At 46.0% G+C, this 27,539-nt stretch overlaps 1 protein-coding gene across 1 annotated transcript; it reads right to left on the bottom strand.

Annotated features, from left to right (window-relative positions):
* Positions 1 to 111: 111 nt before the first annotated feature.
* Positions 112 to 27,183, bottom strand: AP2M1 (adaptor related protein complex 2 subunit mu 1). The gene is made up of 11 exons (XM_054639026.2): positions 27,029 to 27,183; positions 16,528 to 16,640; positions 10,873 to 11,138; positions 9,405 to 9,487; positions 5,885 to 6,020; positions 5,647 to 5,788; positions 3,237 to 3,356; positions 2,610 to 2,745; positions 1,800 to 1,897; positions 1,545 to 1,656; positions 112 to 1,230 (listed from the first exon to the last, which is right to left on the bottom strand). The coding sequence occupies exons 2-11, from the start codon at positions 16,599 to 16,601 to the stop codon at positions 1,096 to 1,098; spliced, it is 1,302 nt and encodes a 433-aa protein (XP_054495001.1). The 5' UTR covers positions 16,602 to 16,640; positions 27,029 to 27,183; the 3' UTR covers positions 112 to 1,095.
* Positions 27,184 to 27,539: the final 356 nt, after the last annotated feature.

The raw sequence follows: 27,539 nt of genomic DNA, 5'->3' as shown, positions 1-27,539 counted from the left end.
CAGCTCAGGGCTGGAGAAGCAGCACAGGCAAGCCCCCAGACATTGTGGCACAGGCCCAAGGCACAGCCCAGGCTCTTGCAGCACCAATCCCAAAGAGCAGTGCAGGCAGCCTTCTCCATTCTACATACTTTATTAGATTCAGAGCTGGACAAATCACAAAGTGTACAAAATGGAGACCACACTACCGGAAGCAGGATTGTGGGTTGCAGCAGCATTCCTATAGCCCAGAAGCATTTGGTAGAAGTGTGGAGAGGGCAGGCTGGGTCAGGGTGGTCTTACTGCCAACTGCATTTGAGATTCCCCAAGAACAGACCCTGTTCACATCCTGACAGAGCTCAGCTGGCCCACACTCCCTGGGACAGTGGGGCCACGTCTCCAATTTGTTTGGAAAGGACAGACTGGCTCAAGCCAGCAGTGGGTAGGGGTAAATGCTCCAAGGACCTGAAATGCTGTGCCACCCACATACACACCAGCAAGAGCCTAAACCCTCATCATCCTTTTTGGTCACAAACCTTCCCACAGCAGGACTCTATACTGACGACTTTGCAAGAAATAAGGTGGTGGTGAGATCTGGTGAGCCCACCATCTTCCTTGGTGGGGGCCCAACAAACTCACCACCCCAGACATCTCAGACTGGCCAGCAACATCTACCACAACAGCAATAGCTAGTACAGAAGCCAGGGTAACTTCAACTCAGATTTGTCCAGTCTATGTTTAGGTCTATTCTACGAGTACATATGCACAAGAACTTCAAAAATACTAGGATATGATGCAAGTAGTGAGACACCAACAGAAGAGGAGTTTAATGATGGACGTTCCCTAGAAAGATCACGAGAAGATGGGAGTTAGACTAGCCCTTGCCCACCCTGGGACGGGGAGCAGGAGGCTGACTGCACCCTGCACACGACTGGGTTCTGAACTTCATCTGCAGCGTGGGTGGTAACTGAGCACAGGCAGGCGAGTCCACTCCCGGGGTGAGCCACAGGGTCTTTCAATCTGCGTCGAGGGGCCAGGCAGACATCTCTGAATGTAGCTGAAGACCGAGGAGAGGCAGAGCATGGCTTGGAGAAGAGGGAGCCTGCTAGCCTGCTGGGGCTAGCATCTGGTCTCATAGATCCCACTCCTGCCGATGTACCTCACCCATTTTATCACATCGTGGTCACTGTAGTTCAGCTTTGGCTCAAAGACTTTCAGGTAGCGCACCTTCAGCCCAGAGGGTGCAAATGGGACCTATTGAGAGAGGGAAAGGCAACAGAGAGCATTGGAATGGGGGTAAGATGCTCTCCATACACAAACGCCAGAGGACCCCTGGGCAATGCATCTAGAAACGGACATCAAGAGTCACTGTTCCCTTCCCTGCTCCCTGCATGCACAGTGCCAGACTCCTGTGGCTCTAAGGGCAATTTTCTTCCATTGGCTTTACCATCTGGCTGACCTCACCTGGCAGCTTGTCACAGGGGATGCTCAAACCTGCATAACTCCCAGAGGGACTGACAAAGCTTCTCCAAGGTTGGATGCATCCTGAAAGGCAGACAGGTACTCACCTCAAAGTTCATGGAGATGGGAGGCCGAGCCCACTTCTTCTTGTCGTTGGTGGGCAGCAGCTCAATCTCCGCGCTGATCTGGGATTCCTTCATTCCAGCCATACGTTTTATCCTATTGGAGAAAGCTCAGAAGTGAGAGGGTGCCAGGGTTTATGCTCCCCATCAACTACATAATCTCAGGCAGACAGGAGCACTGAACAGACCCTGCCTCCCAGAGGCCTGCCCCTAAATGCCAGCCCCAGCATGCTCACTTACTTCCAGACAATGGCATTCTCACTGGCCTTGTACTTCGCCTTCCCTTTCATGCAGATCACTTGCACTCCACTGGTATTGAGGGGTGTTGGGATCCGGACCTGGAAGGCACAGTCTGGTAAGCGGGGGCAAGGAGTTTGCAGCCTGGGCACTCTGGGCAGGCTGTCCTGCACCCCTTGGGCCTTCTCTCTCCCAGCTCAGGGCCCAGAGGACATCAGCCATCACAAGGCATCCTAGGCTAGCTCTCCAGTTTCTTGCTTTGAAGTATACATTCACAGTTCCCTAATACACAAAGTCAGTAAGGAACAGGGCAGAGATCGCCATGCTGCAGGAATCCTGGGTAATGTTGGGAAGATGAGTTCAGGAAGGATGCCAGGCATTGCAGCAGGCTCTGGACAGCCCAGCCTTGCAGCAGTAAGCCTTCTCAGATGGGGACTAAGCTGAAAAGCCACCCCTAGCCTGTCTTACACAGCTCACAGCCTGCTGCCTATCTGACATACCATCAGATCATGCAGACAGAAAAACATGAAATTTTCACAGTGGCTGAGGAATTAAGTGAACAATTGCTGCAGGGATGGAATGAAGCTCCTGCCAAGGAAGCTGTGCAAATGAAAACAGCTTCCACCTCTCTACTCTACAGCACCTCATTCCCACAAAACAGCAGCACCATACATCTCAGAGATAAATCAGTTCACTTTTTTAGCCCTGTTCAAGCTTGAAGACTCATCTGTGAGAACTCTACTGCAGTGGACATAAACTAGAGGCATGACTTCCAGGCACAAGGTACCACAGTTGTTTTTTTTTAACTCTTACCTCTATCTTCTGGGCCAGCAAGGAAGGTTTGAAATTTGATTTGATCACCACCTTCACTTCCAGCTTGGTCCGGCCCACCTCCCGCACCAGTGGGATCACACGGAAGGGAAGGATAATGTCCTTTGTGGTTCGGTATCTGCAGGGATGGAAGTTACAGTGAACTCTGAGGAGGAATTAACTCCCTTATGCCTCAAACTGTATCACCCTCCTAAAGAGATAGCCTCTGAATATGCCAAACAGCTTGGAAACATCAGCCAGAAAGGAAATAGCAGTTAAGATCCGTGCTGCTGTAGGGCAGCAATGGTTTCTTGTCTCTCAAGTTTTGTATCTGATTCCTGCCAACAGCTTTGTTCAAGGACACCAGTGTTAAACACTAAAAACAACAGATACGAGAAGCTCAAAAGCAAGAAAACCCAATCCAACACCATGGTTATGGCAAAGAAAACTAAACACAGCTGGGCTTCCACATTTGTAACAGATGGATTTGTGGGATACCCTACAGATTCCACTCTGAAAAGGGGGTGGTGTGTATTTCTTAAGTGCTCAAGGGCTTCAAGTCTGCCTGGGAGCAGCAACACTACTGTAGCAGCAAGCAGATGCCAACACCAGCCTGTTCACCCACAGTACCTCATGAGCTCAAATTCTCCATCTGGTGGAATGAAGCTGATGCTCCTCTCAGAATCAAACTTGCTGAGCCTCACACACTGGTGGAAAGTGCAGTCATCAATGGCAATTGACTGTTTGCCGCTGAAAACACAAAACACAGTCAGAGAAGCACAAGCTGCAGCTCTGGTATCTTGGTGCAGTCAAAATCTGTCCAGGCAGAAACTACTCTACAGAGCATGTTGCCATTGCAGGTGTCCAGGAAATGGGGAGGCAGGGAGAGATTAGGAGACAGCAGCCTCTTGGCTCAGACTTTCCTTGTTTCACCACCACAAAAATCATATTTCAGGAAGCTTGTTTGAAAGAATTTTCTCCCTCCTCTCCCCAAAGAGGAGAGAGCTTAGAAGAGCACCCTTCTGTCATAGCCAGCACAACAATGCTTGGGTCTGACCGCCAGCAGCACTCAGTACTGCAAAGGCAACTCTGCCAGCCCAAGTCTTCCCACAGCACAGTTCAAAGGAGAGAAAACACTTTCCTGTCCACAAAGCTATCCCACTGCCACACAGCCAGGAAATGCCAGGTTCAGAGTATTCCTGTTCAGAAATCTCTTCAAAGCTGTTCATTTCCACACTGCCAGCAGGTGGTTTGATTCTGAACCAAATCACCAAAACCATGACATTGTGACATACAAATCTGTATCTCTCCTGATGAGCTACCACCTGTCCATGTATGTGCACCAGCCCAACCTGCCAGCACTGAACTTGTGCCAGGTACTAATTCCTGAAAATACAGGTCCTAGTCCAGCAAAACCCCTCAGCTACTGAGAGAGACCAGAAGGCAGGAGCAACAGAAGAGGCAGCAGTGTAGAGAAGGTGCAGCAGTGTATCACTATGGTATCTAGGCTGCCTCAGTTGCTGGAAGCAACAGGACAACCATGCCAATATGCCAAGATAGTGTGAGAACTACAGCAGGTTTAGCTCTCCTAGGAACCACCACTACCTACACAAAGGGGAAGCAGACTGACCCCAGGCTGACTGGATGTCTGGTTACACAACCACCAGTGGTCTGGTTTGTGCTTCAAAAGGAGGAGTTAGTATTTCCTAATCTGCTGCCCAGATGACAACCAATCTTAGTCAACTGATTTCTATTTCTTTGCAAAACAGCTGAGAAAGCCTCTACCTAGGATTGCTCCAGGTCTCAGGCAGCATTACTCAGGGTAGGCCTTGCCACAGGCTAGATCCCACAAAGCAACTGATAGCAGCTGTCCCTTTTGGTCACCTTATAACTAAATGCTTCTGGAGAGCAATGTCTCCAAGCTGGAGATGCCCACTGGATAATCATTGAACCACCTACCAAGAATCCCTGTTCATCTTACTTCTGTAACTCAAAAAACTACCATATTTACTGGCAAAGGCAGTGGGCACAGGAGCTTTGGGACAGTGTACTGCCTCTTCAAGGCCTGTGCAGTTGATACTTTCACTAGAGTAAATCCTCACTGGGCCCATCAGCCATCTCAGGCTCATCCACTTTACTAGCTCAATTCTGGTACAGGAAAGATGGCTTAAAGGTGACAGTGAAGCGATAGCTCTTGGCTTGGTTCTGAGAGAAAAGGCAAATAGCAGCTCAGCTCCATTTACAGGAACCATCATGGAAAGTGTCTGAGATCCAAGTTACATGCACAAGTCACACAAAGCAAGAGACAGAGGGAGAGCAGAGTGCACACAAAGCTGAAGCAGATTATCTACCTTCCCAATTCACTGGGGGTCAGCAAAAAAAAAAAAAAAGACAACCAAGAGAAATACAGATGAGTTGCAAATGGTTAGTGAGACGAAAGTGGCAGTCCCGTTGCTTTTATCTCTTCACCCCAAGCAGGAAAGCTGGAGAAGGGGTTAAGAGCCGTTTTCAGCTTCAATGTGGGTACTGACTGAGGTGCAGCTGGGAGGGAGCATAGCTGGGCTCTCAGAAAGGATGTGCCTCCTACTCACACAACCACTGATCACCTGTAATCAGCAGGAGGGGCTTCCCCAGTCTTTGTTCTACTTTATGGAAACAGTCCAGGTAAAGCAGGCAGAGGGATTCTTTCACTATTTCTTGGGAGCACTGCTACTGCTTTTATGATTAAGAGCACTGAGCAAAACTGCTAGATTTACAGATTATAGGAAAATCCATCTTGGGGAAGTGTTTCCAGGTGCAAGAACTCTACACTTAAAATTATGTTTGAATCTTAATACTTAAAGAGCTGAAGAGAAGCCCTCTGTATTGAGGCCCTCAGGATGGTAGCTTGCATGACAACTGATCTACCCAAAGTTAGCAGTACCATCTGAAGGGAAGAAAAAACCCCAGCTTTTAGTCTGTCAGATCAGAAAAGCTATTAAGGGCTGCCCTTTCATAAGAGTCCCTGGTGGCAAGTGGTCACCAGGTCCAAACCTCTTACCTTTTCCCCGTTTCATCCGCAGTCCCTTTGCCCTGTTTTTCAATGACAATCTTGTCATTCATGCCAAACTTGCATTCTGGCATTCCACTCAGGTAACTCTTCATCACCACTCTGCCAGAGACATGGGCACTCAAAACCTGACCTGGTTAGAGAAGATCACAGTTCAGAACACTTACAAGAGTCACCACTCACAAACCCTGAGCAGGAGAAGGATGCCAGCTCAACACCACCGACTTACCCTGTGGGGACATTAAGAGATTCACACTCTCCAGCACATCAAGAAAGAGTTCATTGCGACGGTATTTGATTCCCTCACGTCTCCATCCAATCTGTCCAGTCACCTGGCTGGTGATCTGGGACTGCTCTTCCTTGGTCTGAAGAGAAGAAATTACATCTTAGACATAAATAAATTCAAAGGCTAAGAAACCTTGCTCTGAATCTAAGAGCAAACACTTGCCATTTACTACACATAAAAGTTTTTGTCACTTCGATACGGGTGCTGTGATACCTCACATGATTTGGTGATTCCCTCCTCAGAACATCAAATTCTATGCCTAACCAAGAATTGGCCATAGCAACATCAGGAAATGTTGTTCTGTTTTGCCAGCAAGTCCATTAGGCTACCTCTTAGTGCAGGGAGGCATGGGCTCCACCAATGGCATTCAAATAATATCTCAGACTGTCACATCAATCCATATTAAGCAGAGAAGCTTAACATGGATTGATGCAGCAGTTCACACCCTTATCCAACATGAAACCCCAGGGCCACAGGAGAGCTAATCCCCAAGGCCTGTTTCTTAATAACTGCAGTCATAAAAGTTACATACCAACACAAACCCAAAATGCATCTAACAGCACCCAGGCTCTAAGCCTTCAAAGAGTACCAAGGGCTGTGCTGAGAGGTACAGAGAGATTTCCTACCTGATGCTAGAGGTGGGGTCCAGTCACATGCAGAAAGTCAAGAAGTAGGTGTATAGTAGCAAGTGCAGTGTAGACAGGGTTAACAGGCAAGCAGGTCAATAGCAAGAGAAGGGAGGAAGGGAGAAAGAGGCAGATTAGGCTTAAGGCTACCTGAGGACAGGAAAAAAGCAGGTCAGCTCTTTGTTAATTAGGGAGCTAATTAGCACAAACAAGATGAGGGGTTTTGACCTTTAGCTCCCTGCAGGAAACCCAGCACTCCAAGCAGTGAAATTAATTTTCAGACTTGGCCCATTATTGACAATCCAAACGCAAGGTGGAGCAGAGGGAGAGACAGGCAAAATACCACTCCCAGTAATGTTTCTCTTAGGAACAGACTCATGCTGGTGTTCCTAATGCAAATCCTGGATGTCTACCATGTCACAGAGCCCTGACTATGGGAAATAACAGGCACTTTGGGTCCTGGATAAAGTGGTATCCTTGTTAATTCTGCTCTTCCACACAACAATGGTCCAAAACACAAGTGGGTGCTCCCACAGCAGCCCTGCAGTAGGCCCACAGTAGGTGGCAGTACATGATCTCAGCTTCACACACGCTCTTGCCACAGACAAGGTCCATTCCTGAGCAAGCACAGGCACTGTCTCATCATCCAAGAGACAGAGTTTTATATTCCCCTGAGAACTGCCTAGGTAAGTGCTCAATACAGTACACAAAGTACCTCTCTTATCTGTCCCACAAAAAAAGCACTGTCTTGTTCAATGCTTTGTTCAGGCTTTAGAAGAATACGTAGATTTAATACCCAGAGCTCTGTCTTCCAAAGAGACGTTGATCATGTGATGACGTTCTCATCTCCTGCAACAGTACCAGTACCCTGACCTGACACTTACTCTGTAAAGTGACCAGATGGCTCTGGAAGCAGCTGCTGAAGTTGAGACCACCCAGCAGCATGAGTATTCCCTAAGGGAGGCACTGAAGACACCTGGGTTTGAAGTTTCATTTCCAATCTTTCATTGAGAACAAAGTCAAAAAGTTGAGTTTGGAAAGTCTGCCATGAACGGATTTTGTTCCTTAAATTCCTCAGGACACAAGCCCAAGGAAAGCATCACCAGGAACTACATGAAGATAGGAAACACAGATGATAGGCCAGATGATTCAGACCCAGATTTTGGTCCTAGGTACCTGTGTGAACTGGCTCTAAGTCAATGAGGAGCTGAAGGCTAGAAGTACCAGAGTAGAGAGCAGGAAACATGGCAGGTACTGTTTCAACTGGTGTCCTTGCCATCCTGTGCCTGCAATAGATTAATTCTGATTTTTGAACTGGGCTGCACAAAATGCCAATACTGAGCAGAAGAAGAACTGAAAGCCATACTGCTCTTTGTAAGGAAAGGACTAAACCTGCTATTGAATTAAGCATGACACTGCGACAGTGGTTTGCACACAAACAAGCACAGAAGTTTGTTAAAACCAACAAAAGCAAAAAAAAAGAGCAAGGGAAGGAAGTGTGGGAGGTGGTTAGTTTTGAGTTCTCCTAGGAACAGGAGCTGATTCAGCTATCTTCAGTGCTGACTGCCCAAACTGTCAGACTGCAGAAGGCCAAAGATTTACAGTAGGACTCGTGATGGGGACTGAGACCGGATGCATTCACATCTGGCCATGTTGCAAAACAGTTTGCTGCTCTAGCGGGAAATATGTTGCTCAGGGGCAGCTTCTCTCTCTCACCTCCTCTTGAAATGCAGTTAGTCTTGCTACTAGATGAGAAGTCTAAAAAGGAATTCTCAGAAAATCAGTGCTGATGAACTGAGTTGAAACAGAGCCTCCAGAGACTGACCTCTGCTAACCTAAACAAGAACAGTCACCATGCAGGCTCCTGTTTGCCCTTTGCTTCTGCTTGTAGCTGAGGCTGAAGCTTTACTCTGCCACAGATTACAGACACTCACTATGGACTCCCAGCTTTTTTTTCCTGACTCACTGCTGTGCAGGGGAGAGGACTAACTTTAAGGCTAAGTCCTTATTACTGACTTGCACAGCTGTGTCAGATGGACAAGGTGGACAAGATTCCTTGGGGACATGAGAAACAGACTATGAGTTTCCTTTGAATTCAGAGGTTAAGCATGAGCTCGTGAGACAGGAAGCCTAATTTTGAGGGCTGTACTTGGAGTAGGATTAGAACTAGTTTAAACGCATTCTCCAAACCAGTCCAACTAACCATCTTTTTCCCAACACACCCTTTATCTTCTAACTCTATGTAAACTTTGTTGCAAGGGTTAACACTATGCTAAAAGCACAGCAGAGATTCTCATCTCCAACCTAAGAAAGCTCAGGCTGTACTGACGCTGACCTGCAAGGATGTTACAGGCAGAGACAGAGCAACATGAGCTTCCTGACTTCACAGCAAGATTCACAAAGCTGAAGAATACTTCATTATAAGGCAGGCATGAAATCCTGACAGCTCTGGTGGAGACTTGCTCAGTGAGATTCACATGCAAAAAAGCTACTTCTGGTTCAGCAGGTAGATTTGTTTATTCTCTCAGAAGCTGACACAGAACAGAGCCTGAAGCCAGCAACCATATTTACATGCAAGGTACTGACATTATCCTAGCTCTGGGCTCTTCCTCCTTCATCTTATCATTTGCCAGGGAACATGAGGTAGCATAGTGCAAGGACACCTAGAACAAGGTGCCACTGAGATACACCCCTGCCAGGGTGTTCTCAACCTATTCAGGCACCTTCCTTCCACAGGGGTCAAACGGTTAGATGGTAATTAAGACCATACTCTCTTGAACAGGTTTAGCAAAAATTAACCAGCAGAACAGTGCTGTACCCCAAATTCCTCTGATTACCTGACTCTTGATGCCTTGCTGAGTGATGAAAGTCTTCAGGGCCCCTGTTTCAGAGTTCTGAGGATAGCCAAAGTCCAGGATTTCTACAGAGGGGTAAAAGGTTAGTTCAGAGCTACAAGGAATAAACACATCAACTAGGCTAACTGCTACTATATGGAGAGAGGCCATCAGTGCACAGGTACTGCTTACACATTGAATTTCTGGGTAAGTTGCTGCAGCATGCCTTACCAAGGGAAAAGAATCCTTCTTGCTACACTGAGCTCCTGGAGCAATACTTTGGAGATGAGGGGTGATGGAAAGCTGTTTAAGTGATGAATTTGCCAGTTTTTAAACACAACCAGACCTCAGGACTAAATATCAACTAACCTAGCCATCTGCACAGGGCACACTGAGGAGTTTTTTCCAAAAACATCCAGGACAATAGAGAGTTTTTAAAACACCACAGCAATTTTATCTTTGCAGCTTTTTTTTTTCCCAAGTTTTGTTCTTATGAAGATGTAATAAAACCAAAACCTAAAACAACAGCTGAGCTGTGGCACTGCAGGATGAGTGTAGGAGGGAAACAGATTTTTACACACAGGAAACAGTACACACCTACTTCCCTCAAAGAGAAAGGGAACAATCCACAAGAGATTTAGAGGGGAAAGAAGACCACTAACATGGTTCTGAGCAACATCACACTGGCAGGTTTGATCTCACTGTGCCTGCAAGGAGGCAGCAGTGACTGACCAAAGCAGAGAACAGGCAGTCTCTTGGTGTGCCCTGAGGGAACAGGGAGAACATCAGTCACTGTGATCCTAGGCTAAGAATCCCAGGACACACACATATGGTGCATTGTCTGGAAAATAAATTGAAACATAACTAACACAAAGTCCTCATGATATGTGAAACAGGGGCAGCTCAAGGGCAACCTCCACAAGCAGGCTGATATCACAAGCAGCTGAAGGGACACTATTATTAATCTGTGGTGAAATTTGGAGCTGTATCAGTGGGGGAGGTAGGGCTGGGAGAGAGCACATTGTGTTTTATTGACTTCTTTCTGTTCAGAATTGAGCCCAAAAGGCAACTTACTAGGGACAATCAACTTAAGCCTGGGGTGGCTGCTTCCATACACTGCTAGAGCCACCTGGGGACCAGCTGACCTTAGAGGTGCTACTGACAATCCTCTTGATATACCTTGGGGTAAGGAAAGCCTGACATCTACACAGGATCCCTTCAGAAGCTGAGCTCCAGTACCAATTGTCTCAGTCGTACAAGTGCACAGCTCCCACCATTTCAGGGAAGGGAATCTGCACAAGGCTATGGACTTGGACACTCACATTTGCAGTACAGGTGGCATTAGAAAGCCGAACAAGTAATTTTGAACTCTGCCACACATGTTAAAAATACTTCAAGGATTATCATACTAAGCTAAGGATTTCAGAATGACCAAGTGCAACAGGGCACATATATAAGGGAAACATCTCACCATCCAGCAGCTCATAGATCAGCACGAAGTTGTTCTTTATGTTCTCCTCACTGATCTTCCCGAAGTAGGCAGTCATCACGTCGCACATCTTGTAAAGAAACTCAAATACCATGGCAGCATTGACATTCTGCTTGGTGACAGCAGCCAGCCAGATGTTGGAGCGCTTGACATGGAAGAAACTGGTGCGGGCGATGTTGGTGACGGGCGAGCGCACCTGCTGCCGCGCGTGGATGACATTGACGCGGAAGGCGTCCACGGCATTGCGCCTGCGAAAGCACCACCAAAGACAAGTCAGCACAGCAAACGTGACACCAGCTGGCTGCACACCTCTGCTTCTGCCACTATGGTCACACACTGAACTACACACACCAAGCTCACCTAGGGAGGATGCCTGGGGATCTCTCCAAGACGGCAAGTGAAGCTCTGAGCAGAGTTAGACACTAAATTCTGCACAAGTTCAAGGAGAGAGCGAGCTACTGGTCTCTAGGGAGTTTTGGACTACAGTGTAACTGTAGTCAGAAGGAGAAGCAACCCTCTATCTGGAGTAAAATGGCAAAGAAACCTTCCCTTCAATTAATTTTGACAGCACTCCCAATTGATTGTCATAGCTGGAAACAAACACATTAGCAACATATGGCTCAGAGAGTCCAGTTTTGACCAAACACCTAATTATTGTCTGTTCTGTATGGCAGGCCTTCACACTCTTGCCCCAAAGCAAGCTGTAATCTCCCAAGATACATGTCAATGGCAGTTGCTCCCAGACATACAACCAAGGGAAAACCAGCAAAATTTGCCCAGGCCACCCAAGAGATGTCAGTGCCCAGGCACACTCCAGAAGGGAGTTTTAGTTCTCAGATCCAGCTCACCTCCATACCCCACACACTTTGGATGTCAGGCTCAAAGCAGCAGGAGGATTAGAATCACCATTTGATTTCCAGTTACATGTCACCTCAAGACTGCTCTGTTTCAGAACAGGTGTCTTGCATCCAGACTCAGAGTCCCCACAGTGAAACATGTCAGCAGTACTGCATGGTCCAGGACCATTTACAGTCAAGAGTTCTGCCCCAGTGCTGAAAAACTGCTGTGCAAGCTGCCCATAGGTGCTGCCCTCTTTGATCCAAACTGTCTATACACTAGCAACAGGGGAAAAAGCCCTCCTTGTTACACAAGGAGTCCAAGTGACATTCTGGATGCCAGCTCTTGCACAATGGTCTCCTTATCCTGTAACTACAAGTCAGAATAAACTTCCCAAATTAAGTCCACCAATCCTGAGAATACAGGAAGGAAGCCCAGGTGCTTTATATGACAAGACCAAAACTTAAAGCAACAGTCTACACAAAAAGCCAAGACTCATTTAGTCGTGCTTTATTACTCATTCTCTCAGACACTCTGTAGAGCAGGGGGTTTGACTGCAGCATCAAGGCCATGGTACTGATTATGCAGAAACATGTTTGAGAGCAGACAGTAAAATCATCCTTGCAAGCAAGGATACAGGCATACAAATGCTTGTAGGCACTGAGGGTTGTCAACAATCCAACACACAGTTCCAAGTTAGAAAACAAAGGATATTCCAAGGAACATATGCTACCACAGCAGGTGTTTGCTCCTTGAAGGTCTGGGGACATATGTAGAAGTTTCATCAGTAAATACACCCCCCCATAAGCAAAATTCTGGGTTTTGAATACTTCTCAGGTGTTATTGCTCCAGAAAGTTTGCAAGCTGGAGTTAAATTAATATTTCATTTCTACTTTAGTTTTTCCATAAGAAAGTAATTTAATCTACTATAAAATAATATCTAAAACCCAAATCCTCCCCTCCAGTAAGCCTTGCAAGGAAAGTTCAGCTTGTTCTGGAGCATTAGCCCTCCCAGCCTCAAGTTCTAACCCACTAAAAGTAGCACCAGAACCAGTCAGCAGACTGGTGCACACTAGAGAAGAAGCCTCAGGTCAGGGAGGCTTTGCTAGCACACCAGGTGCCCACTGTGCAGTGCCAGTCGTGGCCTACCACGCGTCTCTTACCTATTGCTACAGCAGCCAATGAGATGGGATGGACAGAAATGGCGCCAGCGGAGAAAGGAGGAGTGACAGCAACAAGAGAAAGGGTTAGAAACACACACACAAGGCACAATGAATCCAAAGAGATAAGAAGAGACCAAACAGCACCCCCTCCCCCTGCTCCTTGGCACAGAAGGCCAAGGTAGTATTGGATGGACAGTAACAAGCTACAGCAGCAATGAAGCCCTCACACAGGGTACAACACTGACATGCCATGGTCAGGCTGTCAGCATGGACAGATTTGTGTTTGGCTGAACTTTAGGGATAACTGGGCATTTAGTCCAGGTGAACTGCACCTGTATCACAACAGTGATACCCAGTCTGCTCTGCTAATATAGGTAGCAGGCCTTGGTGTGGAAAAACCCCAAAGCCTCAATCAGAGGCATCACCTGGGGACCGCAGAGTATCAAGTATCTTCTTCCCAGTCTGCCTCAGGACAGGGCTACAAGTCTGGGTGGGAATTTCTGTGACAGTACTTCTCATTTGAAGGTGTTTGGGTCGATGCTTTCTGGTTTGGTCCAGCCAACAGGAAATACAGCAAGTTTGATAGAGCTGGAGCACATCTGGAGAGATAGGGCACATCCTGCAGATACAGACACTGCTCTATCCAGCTTGCACTTTTTCCTTAAGGATCAAGAGCCACGAAGCTGACGTGATGTATTAGAAGCTCAGAAACCAAATATCTATTACATTTAAAGTGCATGCAGTTTGTCATGTAAGCTGCTCAGTTTCAAATAGCTGAAGTTTTATTACACAGCTGCATTCTTAAATGCAGGTAGGTTCCCCAACGACTAAGTCACTGAAGAACAAGGCACTCGAAAATCACAGCAGAACTCTCCATGGTGTCCTGAATTATATGCATGGTGTTTTGCCTTTTTTTTTTTTTTAATAAGGCTGCTTATACATGCAGCTAGCTGCTGTATGGACAGACGCGCTACATGCACCAAAGCCATTCTAAGTTGCAAGCAAAGAAAGTTCAAGTTTTGTGGTACTTCTGCCTTTAACAAAATCATAAGAAGGATATCCTCATTGTTTTTCACTTTGGTCATTATATCTGAGCTATGTGCTTCTAAAGGCCCTTAAACTGCAAAGGGAGGTGTTCTCATAACCACAGATGACCTTTATCTCCCAGCTCAGAAACTGAGGCTTCAGAATGCCAATGGCAATGGCCAAGACTAAGGAGTCCTATGGGTCAATCACTCATGAAGACAGGGAGCAGTTATGCTCTTTTCCTATTCAACTACCCCCCAACAAGCAGGGTGGGTTCAGCCCTCAGCACTTCAGAACTACTGCTTATGATCTAAGAACCGTATGGTATGCGAGAAGTTCATCACTCAGCCGTGTGGTTAGAGACAGAATTCCTATAAAGCTGAGTACAAGCTACAGCATCATAGCTATTCCTCTCCTTACTTCCCACTAAGGGTTAGGATATTAAAAATTTTAAATAGATCTGGTATTAATGCTAATGTTCAGACTAGGAAATGGAAAGACTCTCAGTTTCTTGATTACACAAGATGAGACATAGCCATTTCATAAAAACTTTTTGTGTAAGACTACATGTTTAAAAAAAATTCCAAACTGTAGGCCTGTTTGAGAAAAAATCCAGCACCTTGGGAGCAACTTCTGTCAACAGCCAACACCAGCTCCACCTAAGTCACAAGACTGACACTTTCACAAGAACTGAATGGATGATTTCACTGAAAGGAACACCAACTCCTCAAGTACTAGAGAAAACACTGGAATATTTTGGCACTCTGCCAAATGAAAAAGTTAAGATAGGATCAAGCAGGAAATCCCATTTTCTAACTTTGTCTGGCCAGCCAGCAGGAAGTACTTTATCACGTACTGAACATAAGACACTCAGTCTGTAAGAGAAACGAGCCAAGATAAAAAGCAGTAGAAGATCATATTAAAAATACCTACTTTACTCCCTAGTTTGCATCTCCACAGCCATAATGACATTTAAATTAAGAGGCCCTTCTTGAATAAACATCAGTTGGAGAACAATCTTGTACGTGTTTCAAGTTTGCAAACAACAAAATATTTTTGCCAGAAACTGCAGTGAAAGTGTCCCTAGCCCCCACCTGAAATATACACCAAAGTTACCTATAATCCAGACTGGCTTGGCTCAGCCACTGTGATACCAGCTTTACAAAGTCAGTCCTGTCATATGAGTTGCTCTGAAGAGCTTCACCTAACAGGTATTGAAGACTGATAAGAGTTTGTACAGTAGAAAAGAGGCAAAGCATCACAGCCACTGGCTTTCTGCTTGAGAAATACACTGCTTCCTTGGCTCAGCTATGTATGGAAGTCCTGGAATAACTCAGTCAACCTTAGAACAGCTACTTCACCTTAGCTGACCTAGAACAAGCCAAGAGACTTAAAAGCTCATTAGGTGAAGCCTCATTACAGACACTGTGTTGACTACTCCCTCAATGAAACAGTACAAGCCTTGACTAGCTACTAGTTCTACCTCAACTTTTAACCTCCACTAGACAATCCATAACCAGAAGGGACATACTCTTCAGACCAGAGCAATCTGAAGGCAGATTGGCTTGACTGTTTTTTGTCATTTATGGCAACAAGTTATTTCGCAGCACATCCTACCACTAGTCATTGTGGAGATCTGGTACTTTTTCCTAAATTGGCCTGAAGGCTCTCTCGCACTGAACTCTGAATTAGCACCTACCACAGCTCTGCCTCTGTTAGCTCTGTCTTAACTCTGCCAACTTAATTACTAACCTCCACCTAATGCCTGACACTATGAAAACCCACTAGAAAAAGTACTGTTGTGCACTAACCCCTACCTAATGCCTGACACTATGAAAACCCACTAGAAAAAGTACTGTTGTGCACTAACCCCTTGAATTTAAGGTTTTCAGCCCAAGCAGCACCATCACTTACGGTTCCCTACAGCACTATCCACTGCCTACAAGGCATTGTATTTTTAGTAAGATGCATTCTGCAAACTAGCAGTCTAAGTGTTGCACAGATCCAGTCTAAGTGAGCATCATAACACTTTGGGGAAGTGCAACAAGACACCTACAATCTACTGAAGGTTTTCAAGGCTTCCCACAACTTTAGTTACCCAATGAATGTAAGCTTTTCACACTAGGCTGCTATACAAAGCTGGGGGACAGAAAGCCAGCTGTAGCAGTACAGCCATGAGACTGCTTGTAGATAAAACTTTCCAAGACCACAGTCTCCTGCCTGTACTTGATGTTAGACATCAGTGCCTGAAACTAATCCAGAACCCTGGCTATAGTGTGTGGCAGACAGTTCTCACATTACTGCTCCTGTAAAGTTTTAGCAATTACAGTGAGGTAGGCTCCCACAGTGGCAGTCCATGCTGCTGAAGCATTTGGAATAATGGCCAGATCCCCACCATCCAAAATAAAGTCCCAGGTTTGGCTGCAGGCCACCCTTCACTGTAGGTGACCAGGGCTTAAAGTTCTTCATTCTAAGCTAAGCCTAGAGCAGCAAGTTGAGTTGCAGTCTCACATGCATGCACAGCTAATGCAGAACAAAGCAGCTCTGGGTTGTTTACTGCACCAAAATGAGACAAAAATGCAAAAACCGGGGATGCAAGAGAAGCACTTACCCGATGTCATCCCGGTAGACGCGAGAGATTAAAACCTCTCCTTTGTGATTATAGATGAACAAGCCTCCGATCATGATGGAACTTTAGTCTTCACTTCCCATGTTGCTTAATACCTGAAGCAGAAAAGAGCATATTTAAGTAGGCTGTACAGAAACAATTTGTAGCCAGGTCTAAAGCCTAAAGTTGGCACTGAAATAGAAGTTGTCTTACTTCTCAAAAATCAGCATGGACAGATTACGCCTCAAGGACAAGTATCCAAAACATACCTCTTGAATGTGAGAAAAAACACAGGCCTGGAACTACGAGAAAATAAAAGACCCCTTACTTCTACTATAAAGTGTCTGGCTCCCTGAAGACTGAGATACAAATCAGACACAATTCCTAAGTCTTTTTACATGCAGTTCACACAAATGTCTGACATGTCACCAAGCCTATCACCACATGACAGGGGGTTCCTAGCAGCAAGTACATCTCCATTTATTACCACTTTTACATAGTTTTTACACATCAGAGTAAGAGCCTTTGATAATCCCTAGCAGCCATATCAAGTCACACTTCAAACTGAGAGCCATTTGGGTACAAGGTACCACTGGAGTGGTCACAATCATGACCCATTTGAACAGGGAGATAGTCCTTTAGAAGTTACCCCCCTAAACTGCTAATTTTCTCTTTCTTCAAAGGAAGATTGCTTTGGAGAAAGCTACAAAGCTCTCCCCAAAGACCTCAGAAATTATTGATAGAGAAGACTTTTTAAAATATACAGCTACTTCACCAGATCCCATTCCTGGAGTACTATGCACTCCTTTTCACTTAGGTCAAAGTCATAACACGCACAAGCAGCAACTGCTTGGTTGGCTTAGTCCCAAGAAGAGAACTGCAACCCTGACAGGGCAGGCCTTGGGGTGATCCCACAGAACTGCAGGGCATTAGATAACAACCATCTCCACACTGCTCTTTGGGTGGGTTAGCCTACACCCACTAGTATGGGCTGGCTGAAAAGGATAGGGAGAGGCCAACCTAGAGACAGATGCTGACAGTGAACTGATATGTGTCTGCTCAGGAATGCTGCAATGACAAAGTTGAAGTGACCCAGCCTTGGATCACTTCAAATGTCAGGGGAAAAAGAGAATACAAAAACAATGCACACATCAGAGGGACTAAAGGACTTCTGGATTATCAAAAGTAATGTATCCTCTAGAAATTACACCCAGTAAACTACAGTAACTGCCCATCTGAAGGAAGTACTGCAGATGTTAGTTCTGTGCTAAACCAAGGTTTACCGTGCAGCCACTACTTTTAATTTCAGCAAGACAAAAAAGAAACTTTAAATTTCCTAAGCCTTTACACCAACATTTTTAGCTACATCTAGTGAATCCTCAAAGAATAACACTATTCATATGTCTCTGCTACAGGTCTTCAGCTTCCAGATAGGTGCTTCTGCTTATTAATAGGAAAAAAAGAGCCCAAAAGTCAGTTAAGTCAAAATAGAAAGAAACAAGCAGTTTTCCCAAAGCTCAGTAATAAGCTTTCTGGCTTTTATTCTGGTCAAGTATCTCTGGCTACTAATGGGCTGCCTTCTGCCACTTTTCAGTGGCTTCTTGTGGCACTATCACCAACATATTTTCATGTCTGAGACTCCAATTAGCACAGAACAGCTTTCCAAATATGTTTTTCTTCTATTCCCAACCATAACACTTTATAACTTTGGGATACAAGTATTTAATTTACTTATAAATTAATTTACTTATAAATACTGTAACCAAATCTATTAAGACATAGGCAGCTCCAAGATTCCTATGTAGTTAGAGTGGGAAAAGCCTTTTGTGGCTGCTCACTGTTTTGTGACCAAGGCTACAAACTGTAGGGGCAGCAATGTCAGCATCCCCACAGCAGAAGACAACCCCACTGGTCAACCAAACAACCCAAATTTCTCAGACGAAAGGAAGTGGCTGTACCACAAACTCACAACTACTTACACAAAGCACACACAGCCCTAACAGGCATGAAAAGGCCACAGGGAGGTAACGTGCAGGGCTGAAAGCCAAAACATGGAGAATCGAACACAGCTGCCCAACAAGACAGGCAGAAGCTGAAACATTTGCAAGGTCATTCACGCTGGTCAAACAATGAAAAAAATGAGAAACATTGTGACACTGAAAGCAACTTGTTGGCCACTGCAGAAAATTCTTTCCTATTTACTAGTTTTTTCAGTCCAGATAAGAAACAAGCATGTGTTTTCAGAATTCTACAGTGCTGGCTTCCACATTCAGATACAGACTACTGCAATCAAAGATGGAGAGTTCTTACATTCTTTTTAAGACTTGCATTGTATAGAGCAGCTTCCTGGAAGCTTACGCAACTGGTCAAAGCTGGATCATAAGAATCCTACAAACCCTTTCCAGAAGAATCCTAGAAAGCACATCCTAGTCTTAAAAAAAAAAATAATCTCCCTCTGGGTTTTAATGCTGCTTAAGTTATTTGTTTCACTATTTTTAGTATAAAGGAAATGTCTGCTTTGATAAGCAACAGGATCAGACATGCAGCATAAACAAGACAAAGCCCTCTGCCAGCATGACAAGCAAATCAATTTTGAAAAAGCCTTGATTTGAGTATTTACTGCATTACTATAAAACATGTAGAAGATTGCTGATGAAGCTTTGCATTGGAAATGAAAAGCCTTCTCTTAGGAAGATCTACAAACTTTAAATGTCTGAAATAATGATGCCATGCTTTCTCATGTTAGTTTAGAACATATTCTGTAATAGCTTTGCTGAAATTACAGGCAAAAAAAATGAGTATTTGTATCACTGGCAGCAGAGTCAACTGCTTCCTCATCTTACATGTTAGTAAAAGCATGTTCGATGAAGAAGATAGATTATGATTCAAAGGCTTTTAGTCTTCAAAAATTCTTCATCAACGCAATGAAATGCTAGGCTTCCTCCTTATACAAAATATCCCAGGAGACGTGTTCAAGCTTCAGACCACCCATGCAAAGTTAGCTCCTGGTTCCACCTTCATTTTAACATTTAAGAACTGCATTGGTTCATATTCAGAGCTACAGGTAAAACCAGAATTACCTTTGCTACTTCATCCACACACCTCCTATATGCACTGTTGTACAATTGTTTATCTTGGATTTAGGGTGCCATTCTGTAGTCCCATCTGCACCTCTTTGGTCTACTTTGATCTTCTTTGCCCTTACTACTCTGAATACCCTCATATCTACACACATCCCACTGCCCATCACAGCAGCTGCTGACCAGGAGTGCTCTTATTGCAAATTCTTGTATGGTACAAAACAGAATCCTGCAGAGATCTGCCACCAACCAGCTGATGTGTGCTTGCTGTACTACACTGGCAAAACAACTCGATAATGAACTTGCTCAAAGTCAGAAAGGGGCTGCTCTGTGCTATGTGAGGCCCTGGTTAACACCTGAGCTTGTACTTTCCCCTACTACTGCGGATGAGGGCACGGGATCAGGACCATTCTGACTGTTTTAAAAGAGCAGCCAACTATACTGAGACATGCATGAGCATTATTTCCCATGTAGCAGCAGAACGCCTCCACAAGAGTTAGGATTCATCTCAAGTCTAAAAGAACCCGCAATTCTACAGCTCTAAAAATGAAATCTGAATTCACATTTAAGTACCATTTATCTAATGATTTGTGTCAGACAATTGGTAAAGTGTTTCCAGGTACCAACAAAGTCACATGGGCTAAAAACGGTGACTATAGGGAAAGGGTTTTAGATGACCTACCCAACTGTACCAGCCACCAATCAGTTCTTTGCAGTAGCTGAAGGACACTAGCAGTACAAACCTCCAGATGCACTCCTCTCTAATGGCATCAGAGAACAAGGAGGTCTCAACTATGCAAGGTATTTAACACAATTATAATCAGATCTCCCTTGGTCTGCTCAACTTCTGCAGTTCAGCATCTTGAAGAGTTCCAGGCACCACAAGCACAGGCAGCACAACGAGATCAACACAACCTCCAGCAAGTTCAGTTTGGTGCAGGGCTGCTGTCAGCCTTCACCAAGCTTGCCCATGATGGGAGTTGAGGAAACATGGTCAACATTCCAGTCTTTTGTTCACAACTTGCATTACATCCCTCCAAGACACAAGATCAGAATGACTACACTCCCTCTCCACACAGAATTACTTCCATCAGCTAATGGAAGCATGTCCACACAGCTGGAAACTCAAGAGGTGGAGTAAGTAGCCCAGAGATCTATGAACAGAGCAGAAAGCTATACAAAGGGCAGAATGCAAAAGAAAGTTGCTTAAAGCTCAGCAAGAAGAATGGCTCTTCAAGATGACAATGCCTTTCCTTGAAGTGGCTGCAGTGAAAATAAGCCTGCTTTGTTTTGATCCTCCTTTGTGTTTCAAGTTTCACAGTTTGTGTTTCAAGTTTCAAGTCTGATACTCCTTTCAAGTATTTCAAGGTTACATTCTAACTAGAATGAGGACTTTAGTGGTACAGTTCAGACATAGCACAATCGTCCACATATTTAAAAATAATTAACAGTTTTCTTTACAGATCAGCTGTGGAAGATCCTAGTACTTGCAGTGGTTAAGAACTGCAGGGAACAGGGTTGAAATTAATTTGAGACTGACATTCAGTGTGACTCATGGCTGCTGGAATCAGAAGGCCTCAGAATAAAAACTCCAGCACAGGAGATGGGTTCATCTGCTCCCTGTGCATGAGCAACATGACTCAGAAAGCATTGCTCAATCAGCTTTCAATGACTCATTCTGCTCCTCTCCAGCCAGCCTTTCCTAGGGAGCTTGCTCTACACTGCTTCTGAGTTTCCTCAGCCTAATATCTCACTGGCAGACACAGCTTAAGAGCAAAGCCCACCATTTCTTCAACTGTTTACCACAAAGTGCCTGGAATCCAAGATGACTCCAGCTGAAACCTTTGGGTTAATGATCCAACAGCTGCATTTTCAGAGCTTTGCAGCTTCACTCCTTCTGTTTCACTAGCTTGAACATATGGCAACCTGCTCCACACTGGTAGCTACAGCCCTGTTTTCTACTTACAGTGTGGATGGATTTATTTTAGTTAAGGTACAGGGATAATCCACACGTATGCTGAATTCACACCAGCTGGTGACTAATCACCTTAATTTAGGAACAACAGCCTTCTCCCAAGACGCTCTGCATGCTTCAAGCAGCTACTAGGGTAGATGTAACATCTGAATGCAGCTCCTACAAATACCTAAGGCCAGTAGGCTTCCTACCCTCCTGCCAAGTGCTCACATTCCTATATACTTCCATTTCAACCCATAAACAGAGAAGGAGAGTAAAGAACATCACAGACAGACCACTTGTATACATGCTTATAAACCCACCAGGAGTTAAGATTACATGGAAATGACTTTTCAGAATGCCCTTTTACTCAAGTGAAGATGAGAGCATTAAAATATACCCTTAGAGCAATTGTGGCAAAGTTACGGCATTAAGACACCACCAATTGCAAAAAAAAAAAAAAAAACCAAAAATAAACTACATGTATAAAAACAAAGGCTGGGATAAAGATTTTAATGCATTTCAGTAGTTACATAAGAGAAAAGCAGCAGGATTAGCTGGGCCTACAATGACTGACATGGTAACATACACTTTCCTAAGAATCACACATACTTCCTCAAATCATGCCTCAGTGCTCCCACTGGCCAGGGGATGTGCAATAAGCACCCCTCTCTCAAACAACCAGGGGACGCTGGAAGCCTCCAAAGTCAGTCTGCAGCAGCTAAGCTGCAAACCATAACTAAAAGAGTGCAGAGAAAGATAAAGACATAATAAGGCACAGTATCTGAAAAAACTGCCTTTGTCCACTGATTCCATCATAGATGGAAAATGCTCTGTTTATTAGGTCTGATCTAAAAACAGGTGGCTCTCCAAAAGTCAGACTTCATCCTTTCAGTGTGCCACCCACTTGGAATGCATGGGTGAAGTCAGGAGCATAAGCTCAGGCAGCAGGACCCTGTTGCTGGACTGTCAGCTTCACATATTGTGGGACGCAACAAGTGGCTGGACTGGGAGCTACCTAGTGAGATGAGGCACTAAACCTGCATTTATCAAGTGGAGATACAGCAGCTCCCTCCTGCAGCATGTCAGAGCCCAGCCTTCCTCTTCCATTTCCTCTTCATCAATTCTGACTTATAATAGTGGCAGAAAAATGAACAACATGCAGCATGGAGCTTTCTTAGACTAAACAAGGCACATGTAAGGAATCAACTAACCAGCACAGTTCATTCCCTCTGCAACAACTCTTTCAGAACCACACAGTACCAATGCTGTAGTTTCTGTTCAGTGCATCCTTCCATGGTCTCTTTGAGAAGCCAAAGTATCACACCAGCAGTAAGACACACCAGCAGTATCAGTCATTTGTTCATTAGCTATGAAAGACTAAGCTGAATTGTAGCCTAAATCCCAGATACACAGATATTCAAATGGGTGATTACCTTTGTCCCACAACCTGAGGTCTTTCACATGACACCACACAGACCATTAACCATTACCTGCACCAGCAGACAGTGGTAACTTCAACCTACATTGTAAACCTTGAAACTGTTCTCTGCCTTTTGTAGCTGTTTGCACAAGTAAAAACAAACAAACAAGCTGATCTGCTCAAATTTGTTACTTAGGAAAAACAGTGAATTTTTAGTCAGTTTTCTTCAGTGGTAAAAGGAACATGACTGCAGTAATTCCAGTTTCACATGCAAGGCAAGAAGTACTTCTTCCAGCTCCAAAAGAATTAGGAACTGTCTGAAAGAAATGTGTCACTAGCAATGTAATGCACCTACAGCCTAATTGTACCAGAGTCACCATAAATTTTTGGTATATATTGGTATTTCTGCCTAAGGAAAGTACAAATACAGTTCTTTGTATCCTTCCATGCCAGCTTCTCTATGCTCAGTGCAGGCCAAAGCTGAGGAACTCTTGAGCCAGACCTGTTTGCTCCCATGGCATCTACTCAGCAAATCCTCTGTGTCCTCTCTTCAGAGGTGCAGTGGTGACACAGCAGCTCAAGAATAACTACTCAGGAGCAATGTGACTGCAGCAGTTCTTAGGCTGCCTGTAACAACATAACTACAGTTTCACATTGTCACCCCAGCTGTGCCTGGATTTGATGAGCCCCAGCAGCATCCCCAGTGAGCTCACCTGTCTACTCATTTTAGGAGGCAACTTTGGGATCAGCTGTATTTTCCCAAGCCAGCTGTGTGGGTGATACTCTTACCATATAGATAAGATTTTACCTGTCCAGAAAAGAGTCTGGAACTACAAGTGGGGAAAATAAAGCCTTCAACCAGCCATTGACCAAGGCTGGATGAGGAGATGTCAGGACTGCTGCTAAGCTGCAGAGCCCTTTTGGCCACAACCCCACTGTGAGAAAAGGCATGAACTTCATCCAGTACAGGGTACAAATAAACACAAGTTGATCAGTAGTGAGCCCAAGACCCAGCTACTTGGACTTTGTCACTCCCATTAAGGGGCTGAAAGTTTCCTACAGCACAGACATCACTCAGCCTGAATGCAAACAGGAATGCTGATTTCTGTCATCTACAGAGCACATCCAGGAAACCGCAATCACAAGTCAGTTAATAAGCTGGTGTAAAACAACCAACCCCTTTAGTAGTCTATTAAAAGACAGTTTGGGTTCTGACTTAACAGTAAGTAAGACTTCTGTGCATTAATGAGCTTATCTAACTAAGCAGTTCAAGGTACATTAGCTGCTGAGTTTTCATCCAGGAAGAAATCAGAAGAGGTATTGAAGGCAAATCACCAACTGCAGCCATTTCTGCATTCCAGAAATCAGTATGATCTTGGACAAGTGACAGCACTTGAAGCACGAGAGGGATCAGTCAGGCTGCTCTGGCAAACTAAAGTTGTTGAGAAAACCCATCCATTTAGCTAGCACTAGCCATTATCAACCCAACACTTAAGGCTCAAAACAATGCCATTACCCCACCAGCTAATCTGAGCACCTAAGCTTTGCTTAGTTGGCTGCATTAGCCACTTTCCAGGAGGCCACGGCCTGCACTTGGTTTCAAACAAGAGTAGCTGCAATCACTTCATCCTGGGGAAGACAGGCTGCATAATTTACTTAAGGGGCATACCCTGAGCTAAAGAGCTCCTGAGATAAACCCATCAGTTTCAGAGAAACTGTTCCTATTTTAAACACAATCCCATAAATCCCCATAACCAGTGGGCAGGAAGAGAAGCACGTTCTCTTACCAGGCTCTCCTCCTACAGCCCCCTTCTGTGTGCCATCCTGCACGCAGCCACTCTGAGGAGTCACAAGAGATAAATACTGGCACAGGGAAACACAAGAAGCTCCCTTACTCCAGTAAAACATCACATTTAGCACATCTCTCAGGAATATTTTGAGCCCAACCTGATGTGAACAGCCCCAATGCCTTTTACTACTTCTACCCATTCTACCAAAGCATTTCTAAAGTCAGTTTGAACTATTTGCTTTTCACTCTTGAGCTAGAAACCTGAACAGTGATTTGCTTCCTATGCATCTTCTAACAGAAGAGGTTCGAGGCACAGAGTGGAGTTTGAGTAAGAGCTTGTATTCTGCAGACCACTAATGGTCTAGGTGCCCTGATGTGTCAGCTTTTCTCTCACTACTCCTACTGGAGAGCAGATAACTGCATTTCACATTCTGTGCCTCTGCCTGCAAGCTTTTAGCTGAGCTGCCGACCTCCTGCCAAGATCAAAATAATACATGACTTGCCAGTAACTTTTGACTCAGTAGGTCACTCACTGAAGGAGAGAAGCAGACTGCCTCACAAACCAATTATTTTTTGGCACCACAGGCCATCCTCCAGTTGGCCCCAGGAACAGCCTTTAAATACTCTAATGGTCTTCAGTAGAATAAGCTTAGAAAACCAGTGCAAGACATTGAGCTGCAAAAGACAGTCACGACTTTACCTTTTTTGATGCAAGGATGAAGCAAGAAAAGTTTAACTAGGGTTACAGGAAGTTTCTTTATAAAGCATGTTTGTTTGGTGACTGCTGCTGTTCCACCAAAAAAAAAAAAAAAAAAAAGAGATTGTATCAAACAAGAATGCATGTCCAGTCCCAGTCCCCTGTTTTTCAAAGAACTCAAGATGTAACCCTTCACAGCCTCAAGAGTCAATTCTCCAAAAGCCAGCACTGGGCTCTTTTGGGAGGAGGAAGCAGCTGGCCGTGATACCGTTCAAAGACACCCCAATGCTCTCCCTGGAACATGGCCACTCTGCATCCCAAAGAACACCAGGTATCTTTGTCACTAGATGTCAGTAACATGGCATTTTCTACAGAAGAGGAGTGATGCCTCCCTTCTGACAGGAAAAATATGGAAGTAGACAGTTTGGCAGCATCTCTTCAGATTTGAGATTGTCCCTCCAAGCAAAACTCACAGGGACACGCAGAGCTTTTACTATGGGAAAGAACAGTAGCTACAGCTCTGACAGCATTCAAGTAAATGCTGCCCAACCAAACACCACCATGAGCCCATGTACAGTTAGAAGCCTGCAATACCGAGACTTCCAAGCCACAGAAGCCGTCCAGACTCACCTATCTGGGCAAGTTCCAGGCTCAGATTTTGGCAGCCTGAGGCTAAAACTTGATAGCAGCTTTGTCATACTAAAGCAAGCAGAAAACAGATCCGGCACTCACACAGCTTATGGAGAGAACACTAGATGAAAAGCAAGTCATTTCCCAGTGGGGAGAGAAGTCAACTACACTGGCTGATAAAAACAGGCTGTGCTTCCTGCAGTTTTACTGAATCCAAAAACCTAGTCCTGGGAAGAATGGATGTGGAAATGCATCCAGAACAGCCGCTGGAGAGGAGCCTGCTTTAAGCCTCAGAATAAGCAGTTGGGCATCAGCAGCGCTGCGCTCTGCCTCAGCAGGTTTTCCGGGGAGGAAGCAGAGTGCAAGCCATGACCCAGCTAATTCACGTTTGAATCAGCAGTACGGACAAATAATTTTCAGTGAAGTTCCAGCCCGATCCGACTGAAAAAAACCTTTGCTCAGGCTGACCTGACGCATCGGTGCCGGCCTTCCTGTGCCACACACAGCCCGACCCTGTCCCCACCCTCCCCGGTGCAGCACCGCAGGGCTGCCACACAGGTATTCCAGCCAGAGAGCTAATTAACAGCTGTTAATAACCCCCTGAGCCACAAGCGAAGTGCGAACGAATGATGGGGTCGCCCGGCACCCCCTCAGAGGAAGCTGAGGAAAAGCCCTCCCGGCGGCCCCGCTTCTCCCGGCCCCGGGGGCACTCTCGCGTCCCTGCCAAGGGCAGCCGGGGGACACCGCACCCTGCAGCCGCCTCCCCGCCCCTGGGCCTGCAGACCCCAACCCCCAACCAGCGGCCAGGGAGCCGTCACCCGCAGCAGCTCGGCCACCGCCCGGGCGCGGCCGCAGAGCGAGCCCAAGCGCAGGAAGCCGTCCAGAGGAGGGACGGGGGCCGCGCAGCCAGGCAGGGAGCGGAGCGCCTCACCTGCCGCTGCAGCCACCACCACCACCAGCACCGCCGCCGCCGCTGCTCGCCGCCCCGCGCCCAAGATGGCGGCGCCGCCCCCCCTCGCCCCGCGCCCCCCCGCGCACTGCAGAGACGCCGCGCGCGCGCGCCCCGCCCGCGCCCCGCTACTGCGCATGCGCCTCCGCGGGGTGGGGGGGCCGCTCAGTGGGGGTGGGAATTACATTTCCGCGCAGGGCGCACTGGGAGTTGTAGTCTCTGGCTGGGCGGGGACAGCACGGCAGCCGCGCTCAGCGAGCGGCTGGGCCGGGGTTGGGGCCGGGCAGGAGGCCGCGCTCGCCCTGCGGAGTCCTAGCTCGCCGCACCCCTCCAGATGGCCGCTAGCTCCCGCTGGCCCCGGGCCCAGGCATCCCCGCTCCCCCGCCCCGCACTGCTGCTCCAAGGGCCAGCGCCCGCGGTCGGACCGGCCCCTGGCTCTCCCCGCAGTGCTGCTGCTGGAAACGGGGACCCACCCAGGGAACCCCGAGACCCC

Source organism: Agelaius phoeniceus, chromosome 10, assembly GCF_051311805.1.
Source record: "Agelaius phoeniceus isolate bAgePho1 chromosome 10, bAgePho1.hap1, whole genome shotgun sequence".
Lineage (NCBI taxonomy): Eukaryota > Metazoa > Chordata > Aves > Passeriformes > Icteridae > Agelaius > Agelaius phoeniceus.
Note: the sequence above shows the minus strand (reverse complement) of the source record. Positions and strands in the feature narration are given on the sequence as shown.